General features: G+C 49.5%; 1 protein-coding gene across 5 annotated transcripts in view; it reads right to left on the reverse strand.

The window, feature by feature from the left end:
* Positions 1-22,612, reverse strand: part of LOC122543394 (beta-1,4 N-acetylgalactosaminyltransferase 1-like) — a 159,082-nt gene extending 136,470 nt beyond the window's left edge. The window contains exons 1-2 of one of the 5 annotated variants that reach the window (XM_087985553.1): positions 22,421-22,612; positions 44-253 (exon numbers count right to left, since the gene is read on the reverse strand). In XM_087985553.1, coding sequence (XP_087841679.1) covers positions 44-252 — 209 coding nt within the window. In that variant the 5' untranslated portion in view covers position 253; positions 22,421-22,612. Of the gene's footprint in view, positions 1-43; positions 254-749; positions 887-1,102; positions 1,125-1,342; positions 1,465-22,420 lie in introns of those variants that run through there. The other 4 variants (XM_087985556.1, XM_087985555.1, XM_087985554.1 and 1 more) reach the window with 4 other exon arrangements.
* Positions 22,613-27,791: the final 5,179 nt, after the last annotated feature.

The following is a 27,791-nucleotide window of genomic DNA, read 5'->3' on the forward strand; positions in this document are numbered from 1 at the left end:
TTAATCCCTGTTACATCTGTACTTTGAGAGTGGAGAGACTTACCTGGCAATACTCTCTTTCCTTTTGTAAGATATATGAGCATATTGCTCTCTCGGTGTCCATAATTCATATCCAGGTGAGCTGTATGGACTACTCGTCTCCTTGTACTTAATATCCACAGCATTCTCAGGGTAGTGAAGGATGCGATACAATACAATAATGAGAAGAGGCACCAGGAGCAGGGAGCATAAAATCCTTTTGATGAACTGCATCCTGCAAACGCAAAGCAGAAAAGGTGAAGTGATCTCATTTCCTTCCTGAAGCACTGACAAACCATCCCAATCCCAGCAAACTTGCAGTTTTGGTTCCATCTTTTCCGGAGTAACGCACTTCACAGAGCCACAAGAACGCAACAATTCGGAGCGGGAGGACACCATTCAATCGATTACGGGAGTGGGCAAAGATCTGGCAAATGGAGAACGACGTGGGAAATGGTGAATTTGCCCGTATGGGAAGTATACAAAAGAAGAATTTATTCCCCCCCCCCAAACAATGAGGGGTTGCAGAGCTCTGAGATGCGCAGAGAGAACAGGGTGTCCCAGTGTGTGGATCACAGAAGGTTAGGCTGCAGGTACAGCATGTAATAGATTGTGATGGTTTCTTGCGAGGGGAATTGAATACAAGAGTAGGGAGGTTATATTTCAGTTATACAGGGCAGTAGTGGGACCATATCTGGAGCACGGTGTACAGGACTGGTCTCCATACTTACAGGAGGACGTTAATGCATTGGAAGCAGTTTAGAGAAGGTTTCTCAGACTAATCCCTGGGATGAGCAGATTCCCTTCAGAGGAAAGGCTGGACAGGCTAGGCCTGTATCCTCTGGAGTTTGGTAGAGTCAGAGGTGGCCGAATTGAACCGTGTAAGATCCTGAGGGGATGTGACCGGGTGGATGTGGAAAAGGAGGTTTCCCCTTGTGGGAGACTCCAGAACGAGGGGTCAGAGTTTACAAATAATAGAGCACCTATTTAAAACGGAGATGGTGGGGGGGGAAATATTTCTCTCTCTCTCAGAGGGCCACGGGTCTTTGGAATTCCCTTCCTCAAAAGGCAGTGGATACAGAACCTTTCAATCTTTTTGTAGCGGAGGAAGATAGATTCTCGATTCCTGAAAGATTATCCGGAGAGGGGGGATATACAGGGATGGAAGGGTGAGGTTAAAATCAGATCAGTCACATTTTGTGGAGTGGGGGAGCAGGCCCGAAGGCCCAAGCAGCCTATACGTATTCCTTGTTTATACAATGCTGGCTGAAGTAACTTCACAAGAGGTTACCCTTTATTCCTGTCCTTACGTGTAATCACTTACCTTCAAGTGCCTGCATGCCTTTAAATTTAGCTGTTGCCCTTTAAAGGGCTGGTTCTATTTTATCCTCGCCACGCCTGGGGATAGCTCTTGTAATGCTGAGCGTGATTCAGACTTATCTCATGCTCCAAACTATGTACACAGACTAATGTTCAAGCTAATGAGAGATTGCACGAAGTCCAATTTGAGGCAGACGAGAGAATTAGTTATTCCCCTCTCCATTATCAACCATTAAATATAGATCTCTGACGTGTTTTGGCTTGTCATCTTCAAATTGTTCATCCAGTTCTTAGCTGAGTAACTTGAATATCACAGGAGCGACTGCTATATGTTGCCAAAAGAAATGGCATATTTTTGAAAAGGATCCCTTTCAAGATGTAATATGCCGAATGTATAGCAAAGACAGACCACTGGACGGTTTCTCTCCTGGCTACACTAATCTATTCCTTCCTGTCTCATGCATCTTCGAACATAGGACAGTACAGGCCCTTCAGCCCTCGATGTGGTGCTGACCTTTTATCCTACTCTAAAGATCAAACTAACCTACATTTTACTATCATCCATGTGCCTATGCAAGAGTCACTTCAATATACCTCATATATCTGATGTACTACCACCACTGGCAGTGCATTTGACACACCTACCTACCTCTCTGTAAAGAACTACCTCTGACATCGCCCCTAAATCTTCCTCTCATCACCTGAAAAAGTTATGCCCCCTCATGATAGACATTTCGACCCTGGGGAAAAACCTCTGGCCATCCACTCTATCTATGCCTCTCATTACCTTACACACCTCTCATCCTTCTTCGTTCCAGTGAGAAAAGCCTTAGTTCCTTCAACTTTCTACATAAAACCCTCCCTCCAGTCTAGGCAGCATTCTGGTAAACTCCCACATCCTTCCAATAAAGGCGGTGACCAGAACTGAACACAATATTCCAAGTGTGGTCTAACCAGGGCTCTATAGAGCTGCAGCATAATCTCGTGGCTCTTAAACTCAATCCCCCGCTAATGAAAGCCAACACACCACATGCCTTCTTAACAACCCTGTCAACTGAGGTGGCAACTTTGATCTCCTTAACATAGTTTTTTTTAGATTAGAATACATTACAGTGTGGAAACAGGCCCTTCGGCCCAACAAGTCCACACCGACCCGCCGAAGAGCAACCCACCCATACCCCTACATTTACCCCTTACCTAACACTACGGGCAATTTAGCATGGCCAATTCACCTGACCCTGCACATCTTTAGACTGTGGGAGGAAACCGGAGCACCCGGAGGAAACCCACGCAGACACAGGGGAGAACGTGCAAACTCCACACAGTCAGTCGCCTGAGGCGGGAATTGAACCCGGGTCTCTGGCACTGTGAGGCAGCAGTGCTAACCACTGTGCCACCGTGCCGCCCATGGCAAATATAATAAACCTCAACCACGGCCTGTGGCAGCAAGCTTCACAGTCTCTCCGCTCTCTGGCTTTTCCCCGAATCCCCAGTTTTCACAGTCGAGAGCTCTAACTTTCAAAGACAAAAGAGCAAGCTTTAGGGATAAGTCTTTCAGTGTGCGAGCTTCTTTCGGAAAGTGGAATATCTAAACATTTACAATAATGTCCAAGATGAATAGGATGAAGGTGCCGACAGCTGAAGGGGCTTCAGTTCAGTGTTCATCAGCGGAGGTGGGAGGGGCAGACATTGTAACGGGGGAGGGGAGGGGGGGTGGGTTGACCAATTGAACCAATCGAATTCAACACTCAGTACATAAAACACCAACACCTACAACTTGCCGCCTTTGAGTCCAACAACCCTAATCTCAATTTGGAATGACAGAATCAATCCTGGCGAGAGCCCCCAGTCTGTGACGGACCAGGCCAGACTCCCTCAAAATATTTTGAGGAGGCAGCCCAGACCCTATCTTTCTCTTATTGCAGACATCCATAGAATACAATCCCGACAGTGTGGAAACAGGCCCTTCGGCCCAACAGTCCACATTAACTCTCCGAAGAGTAACCCACCCAGACCCACTCCATTACCCTATTACTCTACATTTACCCCTGACCAATCCACCCTAACCTGCACATCCCTGGGCACGATGGGACAATTTAGCATGGCCAATCCATACTAACCTGCACATCTTTGGACTGTGGGAGGAAACTGGAGCATATGGAGGAAACCCCACACAGACAGTCGCCTGAGGGTGGAATCGATTCTTGGCCCCTCGGCCATTCCGGCCTCTCAAAAAAACCAAGGACAAAATAACCTTGTTAAAGTAACAGCATTGTCACAGGAAGCTGTACTGTTGTGAGTGTCTACAGATGAACAAGTCTGGGACCATTGCCCCAGTAAGCTGCATAACCAGGAAGATGGAGAAGATTTTAACAAAATAGTTTTGGCAATAGATTGAATCTGGGCAGATACAGCAAACTAAAGAGGAGAGTCCAATTCAAAAAGCAAGGTACAAATCTGAGAAATAATTAACAGACTGTGACAGGAAAGGATAACATATGACTCCAAGAGCAAATCAACAGATAAGGAGAGAGATTAACAAAAATAAGAAAAGGATAAATCTAAAGATTTTGTAGCCAAATACATAGAGCATTCTAAATAAATCCAATCAACCCATACCCGGTCACCATTCCAGAGACTCAAATGATACAGCACAGAAACAGACCCTTCAGTCCAACCCATCCATGCCGACCAGATATCCCAACCCAATCTAGTCCCACCTGCCAGCACCTGGCCCATATCCCTCCAAACCCTTCCTACTCATATACCCATCCAGGTGCCTTTTAAATAGTGTAATTGTACCAGCCTCCACCACATCCTCTGGCAGCTCACTCCACGGAATTCGTAACATGTCGCTTGGATAAAGAATCCCACAGGCTCTCCCACTCTCTGGGGGAAGACATTTCCCCCCCCATGTCAGTCTGAAATGGCCTCCCCCGTATCCATAAACTGTGACCGCCAGCTTCTGGACTCCCCCACCACTGGGAATATCCTTCCTGTGTTGACCCTGTCTAGTACGGTTAGAATTTTATAGGTTTCTATTAACTCTCCTTTCCATCTCAACTCCAGTGAATATAATCCTAACTGATCCAGTCTCTCTTCATACGACAGTCCTGCCATCCCAGGAATCAGTCTGGGAAACCTTTGCTGTACTCCCTCCATCACCAGAACATCCTTCCTCAGATAAGGAGACCCAAACTGCACACAATACATCAATCTCGATTTATCCGGATTAGAGTGGACACCAGCGGTGTTTTAATTCCCCCTTTAGTCTTTTATGGGATGTGGGCATCACTGGCAAGGTGCCCACTTCATGCCCTTGAATCGAGCAGCTCACTAGACTATTTCAGAGGGCGGTTAAGGATGGATCCCATTGCTGTGGATCTGGAGTCACATGTCAATCAGACCAGGTGAGAACTCACTTCCTTGATTCTTCTATGGGCCAACACGGACTAATTTTCTTGGCCTGCCATTTTTAATCAAAGGTTTCAACGTTTTGCCTTTCAGTACCAGTCTGCATTGGCATGTCATGCCACAATCACCACTTGTTCTGAAAGCTTCTAACCCCAGTGTTTGCTAACGTCACAACTGCATTTATGCACAAGTGACACTGAATCGCTTCAAAAGAATCGGATTCCCCACAGCGTGGAAACAGGCCATTCGGCCCGACAAGTCCACACCATCCCTCCGAAGAGTATCCCACCAAGACCCAGTCCCCGACTCTATCACTCCACATTTACCCTTGACTGATGCACATCCCTGGGCACTATGGGACAATTTAGCATGGCCAATCCACCCTAACCTGCACATCCCTGGACACTATGGGACAATTTAGCATGGCCAATCCACCCTAACCTGCACATCCCTGGGCACTATGGGACAATTTAGCATGGCCAATCCACCCTAACCTGCACATCCCTGGGCACTATGGGACAATTTAGCATGGCCAATCCACCCTAACCTACACATCCCTGGGCACTATGGGACAATTTAGCATGGCCAATCCACCCTAACCTGCACATCTCTGGGCACTATGGGACAATTTAGCATGACCAATCCACCCTAACCTGCACATCCCTGGGCACTATGGGACAATTTAGCATGGCCAATCCACCCTAACCTGCACATCCCTGGACACGATGGGACAATTTAGCATGGCCAATCCACCCTAACCGTGCACATCCCTGGGCACTATGGGTAATTTAGCATGGCCAATCAACCCTAACCTGCACATTTTTGGATTATGGGAGGAAACCGGAGCACCCGGAGGAAACCCACACAGACACAGGGAGAATGTGCAAACTCCACACAGACAGTTGCCCGAAGCCGGAATCAAGCCCAGGTCCCTGGTGCTGTGAGGCAGCAGTGCTAACCACCGAGTCACTGTGCAGCCAAGGGCTTTGGAATCTTTGAAGATTGCAAACAAAACGTGGAAGATGCGCGGTTTTTGATCCATCCTTATGAGCTGGTGACGACAAAATGCTTCTGAAGGCAAAACAAAAATGCTCACAAACCTGTCAGCCCAGTGACAAAACTCACAAGAATGTCGCCAAGTCTTCAACCCATTCTCGGGCGTTGAACGTCAAACGTCGCTTGGAAGAACTCAACCGGAGGTACAGGCTTTATGTTCAAATGAACATGGGAGTTAGGTATTGGTTTTGCCATACCAAATGACTCCAGGGTGGGAAAGGACGGGAATCTTCATCTGTAATGCCAACTAAATTTGGTCAATGCCCAGAAACAGGGACCGGAGTAAGCCATCCGGCCCGCTCCCCCATGCAGTAGGATCACGGCTGATCTGATATTCCTCACGGCCACTCTCCTGCTCTTCCCCTGAACCTCTGATTCCCTGGTTGATCAGGACTCTATCTCAGCCTTTAATATACACAAGGACTGTGCCTCCACAGCTCTCTCTGGTAAGGAGGTCCACAGACTCCCAACCCTCTGGGAGAAAGAATTCTCCCTCATCTTAGTTTTAAATTGGTCCCCCTTCGTTCTGAGCCTATATCCTCTGGTTCTAGACTCCCCCAGGAGGGGAAACATCCTCTCAGTATTTACCCTGTCAAGCCCCTTAAGTATCCAACATGTTACACTGAGATCACCTCTCATCCTTCTCAACTCCAGTGAGTAGAGTCCCAGCCTGTTTAACCTTTTCTCCCACACCAGGGATCATCCTAGTGAACCTTCTCTGAACTGTCTCCAATGAAATGACATCTTTCCTTAAATAAGGGACCAGAGCTGCTCGCAGTGCTCCAGACGTGGTCTCACCAGCACCTTGTACAGTTACAGTAAGACTTCCCTAATCTTATACTCCAACCCCCTCAAAAGAATACATCACAGCAGAAAGCCATTGTCTACTACTTTAGCGAGCTATTTTTATTGCTCAGTTAATCCCATTCCCTGCCCCATCCGTAAAATTCTTTTCCCAAGTATTTAACCAGTTCCCTTTTAAGAGTTGTAACTGAATTTGCTTCCACTGTCTTTTTGAGAAGAGCATTTAGTCATTAGAACAATTCATGACGCAATTTGCTTTCCCATCACATCTGCTCAAGTTCTGCATCAATCACATTAAGCTGTGCCCTTTGGTTACCACAGAAATCTTCAACTACATTTTCAAAACCTCACAATTTTGTATACCTCTGTCCCCGAGGACAATTAACCCAGCTCATACAGTTACGGTCTTCCAACACACAAACAGACCCTTCGGCCCAACTCGTCTGTGCTGGCCAGGTTTCCCAACCTAAATTAGTCCCACTTGCCTGTCTCTGACCCAAATCCCTATGAACCTTTCCTATTCATGAACCTGCCTAAATGTCTGTCAAAGGGTGTAACTGTACCTGCTTCCACCTATTCCTCTGGCAGCTCGTTCCAGGTTTGAGGGCTGGACGGTTCTCTCCTCTTCCTATTTCTCATGTTATTTTCTTAATTATTCATTTATCTGTGTGGGTGAGTGGAGTTTAATATATTTCCAATTACAAAGCCAGAGATGTCGGCAACATAGATAAAGGCCGTTGACCCATCAAGTCCATGCTAGTCAAAAACAACCCCCTGACTATTCGAATCCCATTCCCCAGGACTGGGCCCCATAGCCTTGTCTGCACAGAGTTTACATCTAAATCCTTCTTCAATGCGCTGAGGGTTTCTGCCTCTCTCACCCCTACAAGCAGGGAGTTACAGATTCCCACCACCCTCTGGGGGGGGAAAGAGAGGTTTGTCCACACATCCCCTCGGACCCTCCTGCCCCTTGTCTTCATTCTATGCCCCTGGTCAATGATCCTGCTGTCAGGGGAAAGGTTCCTTCCTGTCCACCCTGTCTATATCCCTCATTATTGGATACATCTCAATAATGTTTCCTTCTCAATCTCCTCTGCTCCAAGGAAAACACCCCAGTCTGTCCAATCTCTCTCCATCACAGAAACACTACAGACCAGGCAACATCCTGGTAAATCTCCATTGCCCCAGACCGGGCAACACCCCGGTAAATCCCCTCTACCCCAGACCAGGCAACACCCCGGTAAACCCCCCCTGCTCCAGACCAGGCACCATCCTGGTAAATCCCCTCTACCCCAGACCAGGCAACACCCCAGTAAATCCCCATTGCCCCAGACCGGGCAACACCCCGGTAAATCCCCTCTACCCCAGACCAGGCAACACCCCGGTAAATCCCCCCTGCTCCAGACCAGGCAACATCCCGGTAAATCCCCTCTGCTCCAGACCAGGCACCATCCTGGTAAATCTCCCCTGCAGTTGTTATGAAACTAATTTGTGTCCTTACCTTTGTTAATGCGGCGTGCATACCATAGATGGTGTGAGAAATAGTCCAAGTTGCTGAGACTCTGATAATGCTCAGCTGTACTGAGGGAGATAGAATAAAGAGTTTCATCGTGGGTGTTAGTAGGTGTTGCTTATGCTTGGTGTGATGGGGGAGGGGGGGGGATTATTGAGGGGTAGTGTTCTGGAATGGAGGGGAACGGGGGAACCAGGGAGTGGCAGAATTGGGCAGACTGGTGTGAAATTTGACTGGCTGCTGAATTCCTGGGTTGTGTTAGCTCCCGAGGCGAGAGACGGTGGCACACTGGTAATCTGACTTAAACTGAAGGCAGCCCCATTACCCCAAGGGCGCAGCTTAATCCTTCAGCTGCTGGTGGGATTTACATTCATTTAATAAATCCAGAATCTCAAGCCGGTGTTTTTGTAATGACCAAATTATTGCTTACAAGTACAGATAATCCCCGGTCGCTAAGGGGTCCAGAGGAGATTGAAGACAAGTGGAGTCCATTTGCAAGTCAATTTGTACGCAACTCGGAACACAACATAGTACAGCGCAAAGGAGCTGAATGCAATTATAGGAAACATTTCACGTTGCGGTCTTCAAAATTAAAGCTCTGTGTGGGATCAGGTTCATAGGTATGAGCAGTCATAAGTTGGAGAGCCCCGATAACACTGATTGTTCACTTGTCTCATTCATGTCTTTCAGGAAGTAAATTTGTCACTCTGACCTGGTCCAGCCTACACTTGACTCCAGACCCATGGGGTTGACTCGTAACCACCCTCAAAAACGGGCGAGCCACTCGTTTCAAGGGCAATCATGGACTGGCAATAAATGCCAGCGATGCCCACATCCCCTGAAAGGCTTTGTAATGACAAAAGCCAACTGTGACAATGCAAGGTTTTCTTAGCGTGCAGCTTTCCATTGGATTCGATGGAACCGAGGGAAGGTTGCATTAAGTTGCTGTAGTTACAAAGCCTAACTGAAATAGGCACAGCAGCTGAACAAACAAACGTTCAGGCTGCGACTTTCTGACATCACGAGATAAGCATACAGCTGCTTTGCTTAAACACTATCGTTGCCAACTGTTATGCAGATGTGGGTGTACTGTACCTTTAAGAGAGATAAAAGCTAGCAAAAACTATCTGACAGAACCAAGTGTTCTGAAAAAACATAAGGTAACATTTGGTCGAACAACTTGATTAGCCGGTTGCCGGGAAATGACACAACTGTTTCGAATTAGGCCAATCAGTTTAAATTATACCCCAAAAAATACTAAACTCTAACCCAGTTTGGACAAGAGTATATTGACAATCTTAAAAGCCAATGAGACAATCCGATGCTTGGGGGCTACAAGACCGGGGAAAATTGAACACTTACGAGGAGAACTGCTAAGCCAACGACTTCTGCACACTGCCCAGAAAAATAGCTCTCTTAAAGGTACCTTTATCAATCAGGAACCGGTGAAGCAAAATTCCCAAGACGACCAGAATACAGAGAAGAACAAAAGCTGCCTAGTTTTGAGATAAACGTTTTGTAAATCGTAATCGAGAGTTTTATCTGGCTAGTATTGTAGAAGGAGAAAGTGAGGTCTGCAGATGCTGGAGATCAGAGCTGGAAATGTGTTGCTGGAAAAGCGCAGCAGGTCAGGCAGCATCCAGGGAACAGGAGAATCGACGTTTCGGGCATAAGCCCTTCTTCAGGAATCTTCATTCCTGAAGAAGGGCTTATGCCCGAAACGTCGATTCTCCTGTTCCCTGGATGCTGCCTGACCTGCTGCGCTTTTCCAGCAACACATTTCTAGTATTGTAGAAGGCGAAGGTAAAAATTAGATTTATAGGAAGGAATTGTAAATCGTTGTTATGGCACACGGCACAATAGGTGGCTCAGTGGAATGGATGGCATGGTGGCTCAGTGGGTAGCACTGCTGCCTCACATCACCAGGGTCCCAGGTTCGATTCCAGCCTCAGGCAACTGTCTGTGTGGAGTTTGTGCATTCTTCCCCATGTCTGTGTGGGTTTCCTCCTGGTGCTCCGGTTTCCTCCCACAGTCCAAAGATGTGCAGGTCAGGGTGAATTGGCCGTGCTAAATTGTCCATAGTGTTAGGTGCATTAGTCAGAGGGAAATGGGTCTGGGTGGGTTACTCTTCGGAGGGTCGGTGTGGGCTGGTTGGGCCGAAGGACCTGTCTCCACACTGTAGGGAATCTAATCTAATAATTATTCTTGGTTATACTTTAAGAAATAAAAGTTGTTAATGTTACTTTAACTAGTTCTTGGCCTCTCGAATTTTCACAGATTACTGCACGGGAGAAATCTTTTCTGTGTTTCTTAAAGGAGGAGATTAGATTAGATTAGATTACTTACAGTGTGGAAACAGGCCCTTCGGCCCAACAAGTCCACACCGACCCGCCGAAGCGTAACCCACCCAGACCCATTCTCCTACATTTACCCCTTCACCTAACACTACGGGCAATTTAGCATGGCCAATTCACCTAACCCCTGCACATTTTTGGATTGTGGGAGGAAACCGGAGCACCCGGAGGAAACCCACGCAGACACGGGGAGAATGTGCAAACTCCACACAGAGAGTCGCCTGAGGCGGGAATTGAACCCGGGTCTCTGGCGCTGTGAAGCAGCATTTACCCAGTGTGGTAACACAATGAGCAAAAGGCCGCTGGAGAGGACTCAACCGCTCGCTAAGTCAATGAGCAAGTGCATGTTGATGTTGATCAATAATTAATATATGGAAAGGTTGCACAGCGAGCATTTAGAATTTCTCCAGCTACTGTCATTCAATAAACAAATTTAATGCAAATAGTGATTAAATACAAATGCGGAGACAGTACATTCTCCCCCTCTCTTGCTGTCACTTCATTTCCTCTCTCTATTTTTCGGCTGTATCTTAACTGGCAGTCAAAAAAAAAAAGAGGTTTGTTGAGATTCTTTCGGAGAGTTTCTCAGCATGAGGCCTAGCATGATGTCTCACCGGTATCTTACTCAAACCAGCCTCATTACTTGCCGTTCCCACCCCCAACGGTGTCCAATTCCAGCCCCATTTACCATATGCTGTTCCCAGAAGGGCACGGCCCTCACCAGATATCCTAGGATTCACCAGTCTCGCTGCCATCTTTAACCACTCACTGTGTACCCCGACAGGCTCTGTCAGTGCAAAGCTGCCCTGCACAGTTCCTGGGATTTGCAGGAGAGGGGGAAACTGGTGCCACTCCCCCCCCCCCACTCCCACTGTGCAGGCAGGGACTTGGGGGGCCCTGCAGGATGGGGAAGTGAAGCGCAGGGGCTCCTTCAACCCCCAGGACCAGCCGTGGAAGAGGTGGGCCCCTTGGGTACAGTGTCAGCTGCTGGAGGAATGGCCAGCTCTGCAGGAAGGAGGTCAGTGACCTTCCCCACTGCACCAACGCATGTGCCACCACTTCCTCCCTGATATCTCAGTGTCTCTCAGTTACTGTAAACACCACGGCTCACACTCTGACATTCTCACTATTGCCTGTAACACCTTCCCTCACACCCACCCTAATCCCTGACACCATTGGCCCTCCATGCCCTCTGTACTGTCCACTCACTCCCTCCCCGATAGCTGCTCCGACAGTAACAGCCATGCCTCACACTTCCATCTCCTTTTGTACCTGCACCCTCCCCCCCACCCCCTTCACTCCAGGAGGAAAACAGCCCACAATGGGGCAGAAAGCGATAAGACGGGTACTGGCCTACCTCGACATCCAGCTCCTCAGCCCTTACGTTGATCCTGGCTGCCCTGAGCGGGGCCTGGTCTGGTATCCGAGGCTGCCCTTGCCAGACTGAGCCGGGAAGGCCCCGAGTGAAGGCTGTCCCCTCCCTCCCTCCGACTGGGCTGGGTTCTGCTGATAACGCCGACAGACTTCCTGGCTCGGTCTCAGAGTGAGACAGCCTGGACGTACAGGAGTACGCTGGGCCTAGGATCGCTGGCTGAAGGGGTAAAGTGCAGAAAGGCAAGGCAAACTGAGGCAGGGGCAGAGTGAAGATCTAGCTCAGCGCAGAGCGAGCAAGGGCGATGAGAGGGAGTGAGAAGGAGCCCAGATGTGCCCCTAAGCACACAGTGCCTTTGCTGCAATGTTACAGTCAGAGTTACCAGGACAACCAAAGGGGTAGCACTGAAGGGCAGAGTGTACTGCAAGTGGATCAGAGAATGAGGATTCTTTCATGCTGGCACAGGTCAGATGCCAACGTCCATGGATGCGGGATGGGTGGGGCTGGTCCCCATGGAGAAAAGCCCTGAGATGTTGGTACCCAGTGTCCAACAGGGAGGACACTCACAGCAGTTGGCGAGGGTGAATCAGCCAGGTACTTGCTCTGGTTTCCATGGCGAGAATTCCAGATGCTTGTTCAGTAAGACACGAAACCGCATTTTGCTTTAAACTTAACCTAATTTTTCTAATCAACCTGCTTGGAGGTATTATTGCACAACCCTGGAGCAGGTGGGACTTGAACGGAGGCCTCCCAGACCAGGGACAGGGACACTACCATTGTGCTGCACGAGGGGCTCCATAGAGATTAGAACTTGAGTCATAGAGGTCTACACCATTGAAACAGGCCCTTCGGCCCAATTTGCCTATGCCGCCCCATTTTCACAATTAAAACTAGTCCCATCTGGTCCAAATCCCTAACTATCTAACTGATGTACCTGTCTAAATGTTTCTTAAATGACAAAACTGTACTCACTTCTACCACTACCTCTGTCAACCTGTTCCAGACACTCACCACCCTCTGTGTGAAGACATCGCCCCTCTGGACCCTCACCTTAAACCTCTGCTCTCTCGTTTTTGGACACCCCCACACTAGGGAAAAGCTGTCGGCTATCTACCTTATCTGTACCCCTCATGATTTTATAAGCCTCTAGAGGGTCACCCCCTCAGCCTCCTATGCTCCAGGGAAAACAGCCCCAGCCTATCCATCCTCTCCTCATAACTCCAAACTTCCAGTCTAAGTATCATCTGGGGAAATCTTTTCTGCACACCTTCCTAGTTTAACATAACCTTTCTGTAGCATGCTGTACTCTAAATGTGGTCTCACCAACGTCTTGTACAGCTGCAACATGATGTCCACAACTCTTATGCTCAATGCTCTAACCGATGAAAGCAAGCCTACCGAAAGCCTTCTTCACTGCCCTGTCTACCCGGAACTCCTACTTAAGCCAAGTGTTTTAGATTGTTTTTTTTTTTCCTTTAACCTGTTTTTCTAATCAAGCTCTTCAGGAGGTGTCATTATACACCTCTGGAGAAAGTGGGACTTGAACACGGGTCTCTCAGCCCCCAGCATCTTCGATCTGAGTGAGGCGTGAGGGGCAGTTAGTTAATGAGGCCAATAAGAGATCAGAACAACTGGTTTTAGCTCAGATTAATCTGTACAGTCTTCAAAGCGGTGACAGGTTGTGTACATAAGCTTATGCTGAAGATATAAAGACTGCCTTACATGCTCATGTGCAATAAACTTGTATTAGAACATAGAACATAGAAGAATACAGCGCAGTACAGGCCCTTTGGCCCTCGATGTTGCGCCGATCCAAGCCCACCTAACCTATACTAACCCACTATTCTTTTGTGAAAGAACATTAGCTGTCTTGTTTCATCTTGGTCAGTGACTAAACACCAGAGTGAGCAAATTGAAAAACTCAACGCATGATCTATCAGGCCAGATTTCACTCTGGGATCTGATTGGTCCACTGTAACCCCCTCAGTTGAGATTTTTTTTTTTAAGATTCCCTACAGTGTGGAAACAGGCCCTTCGGCCCAACAAGTCCACACTGACCCTCCGAAGAGCAACCCACCTTGACTACCGCACTTATCACTACAGGCAATTGAGTATGGCCAATTCACAGCTTTGGACTTGTGGGAGGAAACCCACGCAGACACGGGGAGAACGTGCAAACTCCACACAGTCAGTCGCCTGAGGCGGGAATTGAACCCGGGTCCCTGGCGCTGTGAGGCAGCAGTGCTAACCACTGAGCCACCATGATTGTAATATTGTATGTCATTTGCTATCAGAAACAAATCAGCCAGGTTCTTTGGAGTAACAGATCAAACCAGAAGCAAACAGAACTTCCTCCTGAAAAAATGTAAAGATTGTTAACAAAATGGGTGGCACGGTGGCACAGTGGTTAGCACTGCTGCCTCACAGCGCCAGAGACCCGGGTTCAATTCCCACCTCAGGCGACTGCCTGTGTGGAGTTTGCACGTTCTCCCCGTGTCTGCGTGGGTTTCCTCCGGGTACTCCGGTTTCCTCCCACAGTCCAAAGATGTGCAGGTCAGGTGAATTGGCCATGCTAAATTGCCCATAGTGTTAGGTGCAGGGGTAAATGTAGGGGAATGGGTGGGTTGCGCTTCGGCGGGTCGGTGTGGACTTGTTGGGCCGAAGGGCCTGTTTCCACACTGTAAGTAATCCAATCTAATCTAAAGGTTTAAACTGTCCAAATAAAATACACACAAAAATCAGCCTCTGAAAAACCACCACACACCTAAAAATAACAGCTAACTTCATTAAAGAAAAAGCTATTATAGCCAATTTTGCTTTCCTGGATTCGTTACAGCTGGCTGAATTCACTTTGCTGGAGACAACGGTGTAGATATTGAATACAGCTGTTGAGGCATCTGGCTGTGGTGATGAAGCTTTCCAGTCACTTTTCAAATCATAAAACTTTGCCGAGAAGGGTTTCCAGCGAAACAGAAGAGACACAGAGAGAGGGGGGGGGCAAAGGCTATTGCTCCAGGCAATTGCTCTCTCTGTCCAATGCCAATTTTCTTTTAAATCCCTCACCAAACTAGGTCATGTGACTTCTCACTGAAAATGTTGTAGATTGGAATCGAAACGAGGCGGTGTGTTCGGTGACGTGGTGATTATTGGCTTGGTTTTGCTTACCCAAGAATGAGATTCAATTTCAGACAGAAATTTGCACTCATTGTGAAGAAAGATTTCCTGACTAATGTTTATCAAAACAAAAAGTATTCAAAGATATACTTCACAGTTACGGTGAACAACAGGCTGTTTAAATCCGTTGTAATCTGATTTAGTTGGCTTTTGTTTGTTCTGAAAGAGTATTCAAATATACATTATTTGCTTCTGTTTGATTTGGCCCAATTCAGTTGGCTATTTGTTTTTACCAAGAAGTGTACTCAAACGTACATAAAGAAGCATCAGTTGTTGGGGTTGGTTGGAATTAAACATTGACGAAAGTTTGGTCTCTTTCCCAAAACATTTTAACTTTGTGGACTAATCTGGATCATGGAGCGAAATCTCCTCCAGTTGGGATGGGCCTGACCTCGTTGCTGTGGAGCAATGTGGTTGACTTTTAACTGCCCTCTGGACAATTACAGATGGCAATACATGCTGGTCCAGCCAGTGACACCCTCATCCCAAGAACGGACAAATAAAACAAATGGTTTGGTGGAGCTGGGGCATGCGCAAAATCTTGGGAGGACTGCGTGGCCAAGAAACAGGTTTTTTTTGGAACACCACTTCCTCTCCATTGCAGGTAAAAACCTGGTCATCAGGTGAGAGGCACTCCCTCTACTATTGTACCTGGCGGAGGTTTGGCCCATTCCCCGAAACTGCGCCATTGCAATCTCACAAACCGTCTTCTACCTCATTTGGAGGTCCGCAAGGACAAAACGCACAAGAATGTGGATGGAGTGGGGAGGATGAACATACCAAACACATCCCTCATCCTGATGGCCACCTTGGTGTGTGGCTGCATCAAGCTGTGTGTTGACCCTCGGTACACAAACACCAAGTCTCACTACGTACACCTGTCCCCGGTGTTGCGAAGGATGGGCCTGACCTCGATGCCGTGAAGCGTTCCAAGTAATTGGACCATTCCGTATCGCCTGTCCCGCGTGGAGAAATTTAAAAAGAGAAACCCCTTTGACCACAAGCCCATCAGGATGTGGTCAGCCCATAGTGTCCTCGAGACCCTGCGGGTAAAGGAGAGGGTGCATCCTGTCACGTGGTTCCCTGAGCAGAATGTCAAAGTCATTTGGCAGAACGCCTCATTTCCAGAACTTTCTAACAAGTACCAAGACATCACTCGGCTGGTGGTGAAAAGGACACTACCTGTGGAATCCTTTACTTACGGCCAGTTGGTCTGCCCCACCACACGCTGTCCCCAAAGTGGCTGTGGGGAGGGGGGGTGGGGGTGGGTTGAGACTGTCACCCATCACCTTCTGGAATGGGCGTTTGCAAAGGAAACCTGGAGAAAGATCTGGAGTGTCAGAGACTGAGGGGTGACCTTATAGAGGTTTATAAAATCATGAGGGGCATGGATAGGGTAAATAGACAAAGTCTTTTCCCTGGGGTCGGGGAGTGCAGAACTAAAGGGCATAGGTTTAGGGTGAGAGGGGAAAAATATAAAAGGGACCTAAGGGGCAACATTTTCACACAGAGGGTGGTGTGTGTATAGAATGTTTCTGTTGAGGTTAGTCCCAAGCAGCTCTTCGAGTCAGAGAGGTACAAGCACAGAAACAGACCCTTCGGTCCAACCCATCCGTGCCAACCAGATATCCCAACCTAATCTAGTCCCATTTGCCAGCACTTGGCCCACATCCCCATTCAGATGCCTTTTAAATGCTGTAATTGTACCAGCCTCCACCACTTCCTCTGGCAGCTCACTCCATACACGTACCACCCTCTGCGTGAAAATGTTGCCCCTTGGGTCTCTTTTATATCTTTCCCCTCTCACCCTAAACCTATGCCCTCTAGTTCTGGACTCCCCCACCCCAGGGAAAAGACCTTGTCTGTTTATCCTATCCATGCCCCTCGTGATTTTATAAATCTCTAGAAGGTCACCCCCTCAGCCTCCGACGCTCCAGCTCTGGTGACGCTGGACTCTGTGCTCTCCGGTCGGGGTTCTCCGGGACGCACACCGAGACAAACATCGACTGCACCTGGAGGACCATCAACGCGGTGAAAGACTCGCTTTGGTCTGATTGAAACCGTCGGCCGTCCAGAGCAAGGAGTTGACCCAGACAGAGTGTTGCAGACTGGTACGTTCCAAGGTCCCGGACCACGTGCTGGGGGACACACTGAAGCTTGAGGCACGGTGGGGAAAGACCCCCCCCCCCCTCTAAAAGGTCTTTCTGCTGAAGTACAATGGGGGTCCGTTCAGTTATTGGACCCTCTTGATGTCTCAGATACATGTAAGTATATTGCACAAGTATTAATGCCTCGGGTTTGCCTCCTGGATAGAGTCCAACTCTAATGTTTGCTTGTTTCCTAATATGCTACTGTACAGAACTAAACTGCTTCAGGGGCTATGTGCGTATGCAAAGATATTTCACAAATAAAGTGTACCTTTGAAAAGAAAAGTTGTTGGAAAGATTTAGGCTTGAAAAAGTTCAGGAATCTACAACAACACTTGCATTTGGATAACACCTTCAGCACCCAGAGGTGTTTCACAGGAGTTTTATCTTGCAGAGCTTGAGGTGACATGAACAGCTATTAAAAGGGAGGGAGCCAGGTTTTAAAGGAGTATCTTAAACATTTCAAACCAAAAAGTGAGATAAAGGGAGGGAGATTTCAGAGTTTTCACCTGACAGTTGAAGACAACAGCAGAAGTTATTTTTTTAAAAAATCAGGAAGACCAAAGTTAGCAAAGTGGAGTGTAGTGGGCCTGAGAGAAATTACCAAAATAGGAAGCAAGCTTTGCTATTGCAGGAGCAGCACTCCAAGTCAATAACAGTAAAAGCCTCAATTAATTCAACTGTCTTTTGTACTTTTTCTTCGGTAAACAACTGTACTATGTACAGTAACAGGAAATTCTGGGGCTGTGTCTTAGTACAGGGCAGGGTTAAGTTCAGCAAACACAGCCTTAAGTGGAAACTGAAAATACCCAGAGTCCGGAGAAGAAATAACACACAGGAGTTAACGCACAGGTTGAGCCACTGCATTCTAAGCAGGAAGTAAAAGCTGACACTTTGTTATTTGTTAGCTCTTCTGCCCAGTTTATATGCATTCGCCATAACAGTTCTTGATTAAGAAGCATTCTTCAGTCAGTCACAATGCAGACCAATGGTTACTTGGCATCCTTCTTGGCTAGTGTGCCAAACAGTCGGGAGCAGTTGGCTTGACAGCTGCTTTACAATGCAGAGGCATGCTAACACGAGTTTGATTCTCACAGTACCAAGAAATTCCTGCTTTCCCTCACCACCAAGACACATGTCCCTCTTTCTCCAGTGAGGGAGAGTGGGCTAACGGTGACTTTACCTCGAAACCAGAAGGGACTGGTCTGCGTATAGTAACCTTTTTGGACTCTGGACTAGCGAAAAGACAAGAGTGGTTACTTTGATGAAGTGTTTTATTTTGAAGACTGGAGAAAGATTAGGCTGTCAGGTCTGAGAGAAGCTCACAGGATTCATCAAATCGTCTCCGAGCTGAGGAAACTCTAAGGAGTCAGTTAGAGAGTCATACAGTATGGAAACAGACCCTTCGGTCCAACTTGACCAGGTTTGCCCAGACTAAACAAGGCCAGCATTTGGCCCATATCCCTCTAACTCCTTCCTATTCATATACCCATCCAGGTGCCTTTTAAATGCTGTAATTGTACCAGCCCCCACCACGTCCTCTGGCAGCCTATTCCATACCCGTACCACCCTCTGTGTGAAAAGGTTGCCCCTTGGGCCCCTTTTAAATCTTTCTCTCCCCACCTTAAACCTACACCCTCTGGTTTTGAGCCCCGCAACCCCACGGAAAAGATCTTTGCTATTCACCTTAACGATACCCGTCATGATTTTATCAACCTCTATAATGTCACCCCTCAACTTCCTACCGTCCAGTGAAAAAAGCCCCTCGCCTTATTAACTTAAGCCCTCCAATCCCAGCAACATCCTGGTAAATATTTTCTGAACCTTCTCCAGCTTAATAAGAGCCTTCCTGTAGCAGGGTGACCAGAAGTGTAGATAATGGCCTCACCAATGTCCTGTATAGCCTCAACATGACAACCCAACTCAGAGACTCAAAAGGTCAGAATAATGAAGGAAAGCATGCTAAACACCTTCTTAACCACCCTGTCTACCTGTGATGCAACTTTCAATGAGTTATTTACCTGAATACCCAAGTGTCTTTGTTCGTGGTCGTGCCCATGTTTATCTTCCCAGGATGCAACACCTCACATACCTGAAACTCCATCTGCCACTCCTCAGCCCATTTGATCAAGGTCTCTTTGTTATTTTAGATAACCTTCTAAAATTAGACCACCAAATTCAGTGCCATCCGCAAACTTACTAATTATTCCTCCTAAATTCTCACCCAAATCATTTGTATAAAAAGGACAAAAAGCAGTGGACCCAGCACCGATCCCTGTGGAACACCGTTAGTCACAGGCCTCCAGTGCGAGAAACAACCCCCCACCACCACCACTCTCTGTCTCTTACTGTCAAGCCAATTTGGTATCCAATTGGCAAACTCACCCTGAATCCCATGTAACCTAATTTTACTAGTTTTATTAAACTGTGTGGCCAAATTTCGTCTGAGCTCCATCTCCATGTTCGCTAACAACACCACCGTTGTGGGCTAGATATCAAACAGTGACGAGACAGAATACAGGAAAGAGATAGAGTGCTTTGCCTAAAAATAGCAAACTCGCCTTCAACGTCAGCAAAACTAAAGAGCTGACTTCAGGCAGCAAGGAGGAGTACACACCTCTGACTACATCAATGGAGTGAGGCAGAGAGGGTCGAGAGCGTCAACTTTCTGGGAGTGACCATCACCAACAGTCTGCCCTAGACCACCCACGTTGATGCGATGGTCAAGAAGGCACAACAACAACACTTTTTCCTTAGCTTCCTGAGGAAATGCAGCATGTCCATATGGATCCTCACCAACTTTTACAGATACACCATAGATCTGGATGAACCACGGCTTAGTACGGCAACTGCTCTGCCCAGGACTGTAACAAACTACAGGGAGTAGTGAACACAGCCCAGTCCCTCACCCAACCCAACCTTCCATCCACTGGCTCCGTCTACACTTCCCACTGCCTCGGGAAGGCAGCATCATCAAAGACCCCTCCCACCCCGGGTACACTCTTCCCCCCCTTCTGTCAGGTAGAGGATACAGAAGCGCGCACACACACATTCCCCACCCCAACAGGTTCAAAAACAGCTTCTTCCCTGCTGTTGTTAGACTCCCGAATGGACTGCGCAAATTTCAAATCTAAAGTTGCTCTCGCTCTCTGTGCACCTTCTCTGTAGCCATTACTTTGTATTCCTCACTTGTTCTATCACCCTGTGATCTTTGTATGGTAAGATCTGCCTGTACTGCACGCAAAACACAACTTTTCACTGTACTTGGGTACATGTGAAAATCATAAATCAAATTATAAACAAAGTCAAACTGCTCTACCTTTTACTTTCTTGGTCACACCCTCAAAAAACGAAGTTAGTGAGCCATGATTTCCCACACACAAAGCCATGTTGACCATCCCTAATCAGTCCTTGTCTTTCCAAATGCTCGTGAATCCTGTCCCTCAGGGTTCCCCCCACCCAACAACTTACCCACCACCCACGTCAGGCTCACCGGTCGACAGTTCCCTGGCTTTTCCTTACCAACTTGTTAAAATAAAGGCACCACATTAACCACCGTCCAGTCTTGCTGCATCTCACCCGGGGTTATTGATGAGAGAAAATAGCTTAGTAAAGGGCCCAGCAATGGGGATGTGAGGGGAGGCGTGGGCATGGGCAGGCGTGGGTTGGCGAGGCGAGGCGGAGGTGAGGACGGAGGCGAGGGGAGGGGAGGCGAGGCGATGGGCAGGCGTGGCGTGGGGAGGGGAGGGGAGGGGAGGGGAGGGGAGGGATGGCGAGGGGAGGGGAGGGGAGGGATGGCGAGGCGAGGGGAGGGGAGGGATGGCGAGGCGAGGGGAGGGGAGGGATGGCGAGGGGAGGGGAGGGGAGGGGAGGGATGGCGAGGGGAGGGGAGGGGAGGGGAGGGATGGCGAGGGGAGGGATGGCGAGGGGAGGGGAGGGGAGGGATGGCGAGGGGAGGGGAGGGGAGGGATGGCGAGGCGAGGGGAGGGGAGGGATGGCGAGGCGAGGGGAGGGGAGGGATGGCGAGGCGAGGGATGGCGAGGCGAGGGGAGGGATGGCGAGGCGAGGCGAGGGATGGCGAGGCGAGGGGAGGGATGGCGAGGCGAGGGGAGGGATGGCGAGGCGAGGGGAGGGATGGCGAGGCGAGGGGAGGGATGGCGAGGCGAGGGGAGGGATGGCGAGGCGAGGGGAGGGATGGCGAGGCGAGGGGAGGGATGGCGAGGCGAGGGGAGGGATGGCGAGGCGAGGGGAGGGATGGCGAGGCGAGGGGAGGGATGGCGAGGCGAGGGGAGGGATGGCGAGGCGAGGCGAGGCGAGGCGAGGCGAGGCGAGGCGTGGTGTGGGGAGGGGAGGGGAGGGGAGGGGAGGCGAGGCGTGGGGAGGGGAGGCGTGGGGAGGGGAGGGGAGGCGTGGCGAGGCGAGGCGAGGCGAGGCGAGGCGAGGGGAGGCGAGGCGTGGGGAGGGGAGGGGAGGCGTGGGGAGGGGAGGCGAGGCGTGGGGAGGGGAGGCGTGGGGAGGGGAGGGGAGGCGTGGGGAGGCGAGGCGAGGCGAGGCGAGGCATGTGGAGGGGAGGGGAGGGGAGGGGAGGGGAGGGGAGGGGAGGGGAGGCGAGGCGAGGCGAGGCATGTGGCCGCTGTTATCGCCCCACCAGCGCAGGAACCGGCGGTGTGAATGAGTTTGCCCTTGCCACCCCCACACCCCTCCGGGCCAGGGCGATGTGGGGAGCACCGAGAGGGCGGGCTGTCTCTGTCTCTGTCTCTGTCCGGCCGGGAGTTCCCCCGTCCCAGTCCCCGGGCGGGCTGCCTGCCTGCCTGGCGGGGCGGGGCGGGGTGGACCCGCTCGGACCCTGGCAGCGGCTCCCGCCTGAAGCTGCTCGGCCGGCCGGCCGGCCAGGAGCTCCCGAGGAGAGGCAGCGCCTCCGGACCTGCGCTCGGTGCCTGCCATCCCCTTCTGCTCCAACACCCAAATTCACAGCAACTCTCCTGCTGTCCCCACACTCTTGACTTCCTGGTTCAAAAAAGAAAACCCCAATCTCAAACGCTTTTGGAAGTGGCCATGGATCTCCCTCAGCTCAGAATCCAGAATCCCAGCTCTGGCAAACACCACTGGCACAGCAACCCAGCAGAAACCTGGGATAAAAACTAGGCTGACTGGTGACCGCTTATCCCTTGTGAATTTTTGTTGAAATCTACCACCCCCCTCAATCTGCCTCACCCCTCCTCTAGGGCAAGAAATCTGCCGTCCTTACCTGGTCTGGCCCACATGGGACTCCAGCTCCCACAGCAGTCTCTTGCTGTCAGAGCGATAAGGAACAGACAGTAAATTGTCAGAGACGCCTATATCCTGTCAACCCAATGCGCCAATGGGGCCATGGTGAGGAAATGAGATCAACTCTCATTCCGAACTTAAAAAAAAATCAGATATTTGAAAACAAAAATGGAGCTGACTGAAACTGCTGTTAACTTATCAGCCTGAAGGAACTCCCTCCCTCCCACGTCTGCTCGCCTGCATTATAAATAAATAACAGACGCCAAGTATGGAAGAAAAACCCGACCAACTGCAGACCCTGCAAATCAGAAACAGAGATTGTTGGACAAGCTCAGCAGGTCAGGCAGCATACCATACACTCCCCACAGTGGGGAAACGGGCCATTCGACCCAACAAGTCCACACCAACGCTGTAAAGAGTAACCCACCCAGATTCATTCCCCTACCTTACACATCCGTGGACACGATGGGACAATGTAGCATGGCCAATCCACCCTAACCTGCACATCCCTGGGCACTATGGGACAATTTAGCATGGCCAATCCACCCTAACCTGCACATCCCTGGACACTATGGGACAATTTAGCATGGCCAATCCACCCTAACCTGCACATCCCTGGGCACTATGGGACAATGTAGCATGGCCAATCCACCCTAACCTGCACATCCCTGGGCACTATGGGACAATTTAGCATGGCCAATCCACCCTAACCTGCACATCCCTGGATACTATGGGACAATTTAGCATGGCCAATCCACCCTAACCTGCACATCCCTGGATACTATGGGACAATTTAGCATGGCCAATCCACCCTAACCTGCACATCTCTGGGCACTATGGGACAATTTAGCATGGTCAATCCACCCTAACCTGCACATCCCTGGGCACTATGGGACAATTTAGCATGGCCAATCCACCCTAACCTGCACATCTCTGGGCACTATGGGACAATTTAGCATAGCCAATCCACCCTAACCTGCAAATCTCTGGGCACTATGGGAAAATTTAGCATGGCCAATCCACCCTAACCTGCACATCCCTGGACACTATGGGACAATTTAGCATGGCCAATCCACCCTAACCTGCACATCCCTGGACACTATGGGACAATTTAGCATGGCCAATCCACCCTAACCTGCACATCCCTGGACACTATGGGACAATTTAGCATGGCCAATCCACCCTAACCTGCACATCCCTGGGCACTATGGGACAATTTAGCATGGCCAATCCACCCTAATCTGCACATCCCTGGGCACTATGGGACAATTTAGCATGGCCAATCCACCCTCATCTGCACATCCCTGGGCACTATGGGACAATTTAACATGGCCAATCCACCCTAAACAGCACATCCCCGGACACTATGGGACAATTTAGCATGGCCAATCCACCCTAACCTGCACATCCCTGGGCACTATGGGACAATTTAGCATGGCCAATCCACCCTAACCTGCACATCCCTGGGCACTATGGGACAATTTAGCATGGCCAATCCACCCTAATCTGCACATCCCTGGGCACTATGGGACAATTTAGCATGGCCAATCCACCCTAAACAGCACATCCCTGGACACTATGGGACAATTTAGCATGGCCAATCCACCCGAACATACACATCCCTGGGCACTATGGGACAATTTAGCATGGCCAATCCTCCCTAACCTGCACATCGCTGGACACTATGGGACAATTTAGCATGGCCAATCCACCCTAACCTGCACATCCCTGGGCACTATGGGACAATTTAGCACGGCCAATCCACCCTAACCTGCACATCCCTGGGCACTATGGGACAATTTAGCACGGCCAATCCACCCTAACCTGCACATCCTGGGCACTATGGGTGGCACAGTGGCACAGTGGTTAGCACTGCTGCCTCACAGCGCCAGAGAACTGGGTCCAATTCCTGCCTCAGGCGACTGTCTGTGTGGAGTTTGCACATTCTCCCCGTGTCTGCGTGGGTTTCCTCCGGGTGCTCCGGTTTCCTCCCACAGTCCAAACAAATGTGCAGGTCAGGGTGGATTGGCCATGCTAAATTGTCCCATATTGCCCAGGGATGTGTAGGTTAGGGTGGATTGGCCATGCTAAATTGCCCGTAGTGTAAGGGGCAGGGGTAAAATGTAGGGGAATGGGTCTGGGTGGGTTGCGCGTCGGTGTGGACTTGTTGGGCCGAAGGGCCTGTTCCCACACTGTAAGTAATCTAAGCTAATCTAATCTAATCTATGGGACAATTTAGCACGGCCAATCCACCCTAACCTGCACATCCCTGGGCACTATGGGACAATTTAGCATGGCCAATCCACCCTTACCTGCACATCCCTGGGCATTATGGGACAATTAAGCATGGCCAATCCACCCTAACCTACACAGCTATGGGACAATTTAGCATGGCCAATCCACCCTAACCTGCACTTCCCTGGGCACTATGGGACAATTTAACATGGCCAAGCCACCCTAACCTGCACAACCCTGGGCACTATGGGACAATTTAGCACAGCCAATCCACCCTAACCTGCACATCCCTGGGCACTATGGAACAATTTATCATGGCCAATCCACCCTAACCTGCACATCCCTGGGCACTATGGGACAATTTAGCGTGGCCAATCCATCCTAACCTGCACATCCCTGCGCACTATGGGACAATTTAGCATGGCCAATCCTCCCTAACCTGCACATCGCTGGACACTATGGGACAATTTAGCATGGCCAATCCACCCTAACCTGCACATCTTTGGACTGTGGAAGGAAACTGGAGCACCCGGAGGAAACCCACGCAGACACAGGGAGAATGTGCAAACTCCATACAGGCATGCAGCACCGAAACAGACCCTTCGGCCCAACCAGTCCATGCTGACCCTAATCCCAAACTAAACCAGTCCCACCTGCCTGCTCCTGGCCCATGTCCCTCCAAACCTTTCCTATTCCTGTCCTTATCCAAATGTCTTTTAAACATTGTAACTGTCCCCACATCCACCACTTCCTCAGGAAGTTCATTCCACACGGGAACCACTCTCTGTGTAAAAGAGTTGCCCCTCATGTCCTTTTTAAATCTTTCTCCTCTCACCTTCAAAATATGCCCCCAGTCTTGAACTTCCCCACCCTAGGGAGAGAGACCCTTGTCATTCACCTTATCTATGTTGAGAGTGTAGTGCTGGAAAAGCACAGCAGGTCAGGTAACATCCGAGGAGCAGGAGAATTGACGTTTCGGGCTCACCTTATCTCTGCCCCTCATGATTTTATAAACCTCTGTAAGATGTCCACTCAACCTCCTACACTCCAGGGGAAAAAGTCCTAGCCTATCTATATAACTCACACCCTTCATTCCCGGCAACATCCTGGTAAATCTCTTCTCTGAACCCTCTCCAGTTTAATAATATCCTTCCTATAACAGGGCGACCAGAACTGGACACAATACTCCAGACGAGGCCTCACCAATGTCCTGTACAACCTCAACATGACGTCCCAACTCCTACACTCAAAAGGACTGAGCAACGAAGGCAAGCATGCTACACACCTTCTTAACCCCCCCGTCGACATGTGTTTGCTGAGTGTTTTGGTTTCCGTGACATACTCCCAGGAACATTTGTCTGATATCCACTTTCTCATCTTTCCTCCCCACCCTGCCTGGATTCTCCCTACTCTTCTCCAGATGCAAGGTGCAAATCTTCAATATTCAGATTATCAGCCCCTTCTTGCATCTTTGCAGTGAAAGGCATTGTTTCCCCTTGGAAATCTTCAGTCATTTCCCTTGCTGCTTTGTCACCCAATTGTTACCCAATCGTCTCGGAGTGTTAATTTTCCGGTGTGCCTTCATTTTTATGACTGCCACCTGTTACAAGACCCCTTTCTCACTCTCTAACCCAGCCCCCCCATGTTAATAATTTCCTTCCCATAACTGAAGGCTGGAATAAAACCCAGGTCCCTGTGAGGCAGCTGTGTTCACCACTGAGCCACCATACTGCCTTATGCACGGCTGACGAGATTTTCTTCTCCTGATGTGAGGTGGACTTGGGCTGCCATTCGGAGAGTGTTCCCTCATCTCCTTTTGAATCGTGCCAACCTTGGACATCTATGTGACAAACAGCCAGTTACAGCATCTCAGTTGGTGACCTTGTCCAACTGTTGAAAAGCCATGTATTACAGAATGTATGTATTCGGTGTCCAGCCGTTGCAATCTTTCCCAAGCATCCTTCCTGAACTTTCCTCACCTCAGGCCAATCCTTGGTGCCATACCAAAATCCAGTCTAGACATCGAGAAGCCGGGCTGGAGCAGTCGTGTCCCTACTATTCAGAGGAGGTTCATGAGAATGGGCCCAGGAATGAAAAGTTTAACATAAAAGAAACATTTGAGGACTCTGGGTCGACACAACAGAGTGTAGAAGGATGAGGGGGGAACTAATTGAAACATACAGAATACTGAATGGCCTGGACAGAGTGAATGTTGGGAAGATGTTTCCATTGGTAGGAGAGACTAGGACCTGAAGGCACAGCCTTAGATAAAGGGAAGACCCTTTCAAACAGAGATAAGGAGAAACTTCTTCAGCCAGAGAGTGGGGAATCGATGGAGTTCATTGCCACAGAAGGCTGTGGGGTCGGGTCATTGAGTAGATTTGAGACTGAGATTGACAGGTTCTTGAGTATCAAGGGGATTAAGGGTCACAGGGAGAGAGCGGGAGAATGGGGTTGAATGGCGGAGCAGACTTGATGGGCTGAATGGACTAATTTCTGCTCCTATGTCTTATGGTCTACCTCTGAGTCAGGAGGCCAAGGTTCACAATATCATGTCTGAAGAGGCTGATCAGGATTATAGAATCCCTATAATATGGAAGCAGGCCATTCGGCCCATTGAGTCCACACCAACCCTCTGAAAGCATCGCACATCCGTGGACACTAAGGGACAGTTTAGCACGGCCAATCCAACCTAACCTGCACATCCCTGGGCACTATGGGACAATTTAGCATGGCCAATCCACCCTAACCTGCACATCCCTGGACACTAAGGGACAGTTTAGCACGGCCAATCCACCCTAACCTGCACATCCCTGGACACTAAGGGACAGTTTAGCACGGCCAATCCACCCTAACCTGCACATCCCTGGGCACTATGGGACAATTTAGCATGGCCAATCCACCCTAACCTGCACATCCCTGGACACTATGGGACAATTTAGCATGGCCAACCCACCCTAACCTGCACATCCCTGGGCACTATGGGACAATTTAGCATGGCCAATCCACCCTAACCTGCACATCCCTGGGCACTATGGGACAATTTAGCATGGCCAATCCACCCTAACCTGCACATCCCTGGGCACTACGGGACAATTTAGCATGGCCAATCCACC

The sequence above is a fragment of the Chiloscyllium plagiosum genome, unplaced genomic scaffold (genome assembly GCF_037043375.1).
Source record: "Chiloscyllium plagiosum isolate Xiang-an unplaced genomic scaffold, Cpla_swu_hap1 HiC_scaffold_53X, whole genome shotgun sequence".
NCBI classification, from domain to species: domain Eukaryota; kingdom Metazoa; phylum Chordata; class Chondrichthyes; order Orectolobiformes; family Hemiscylliidae; genus Chiloscyllium; species Chiloscyllium plagiosum.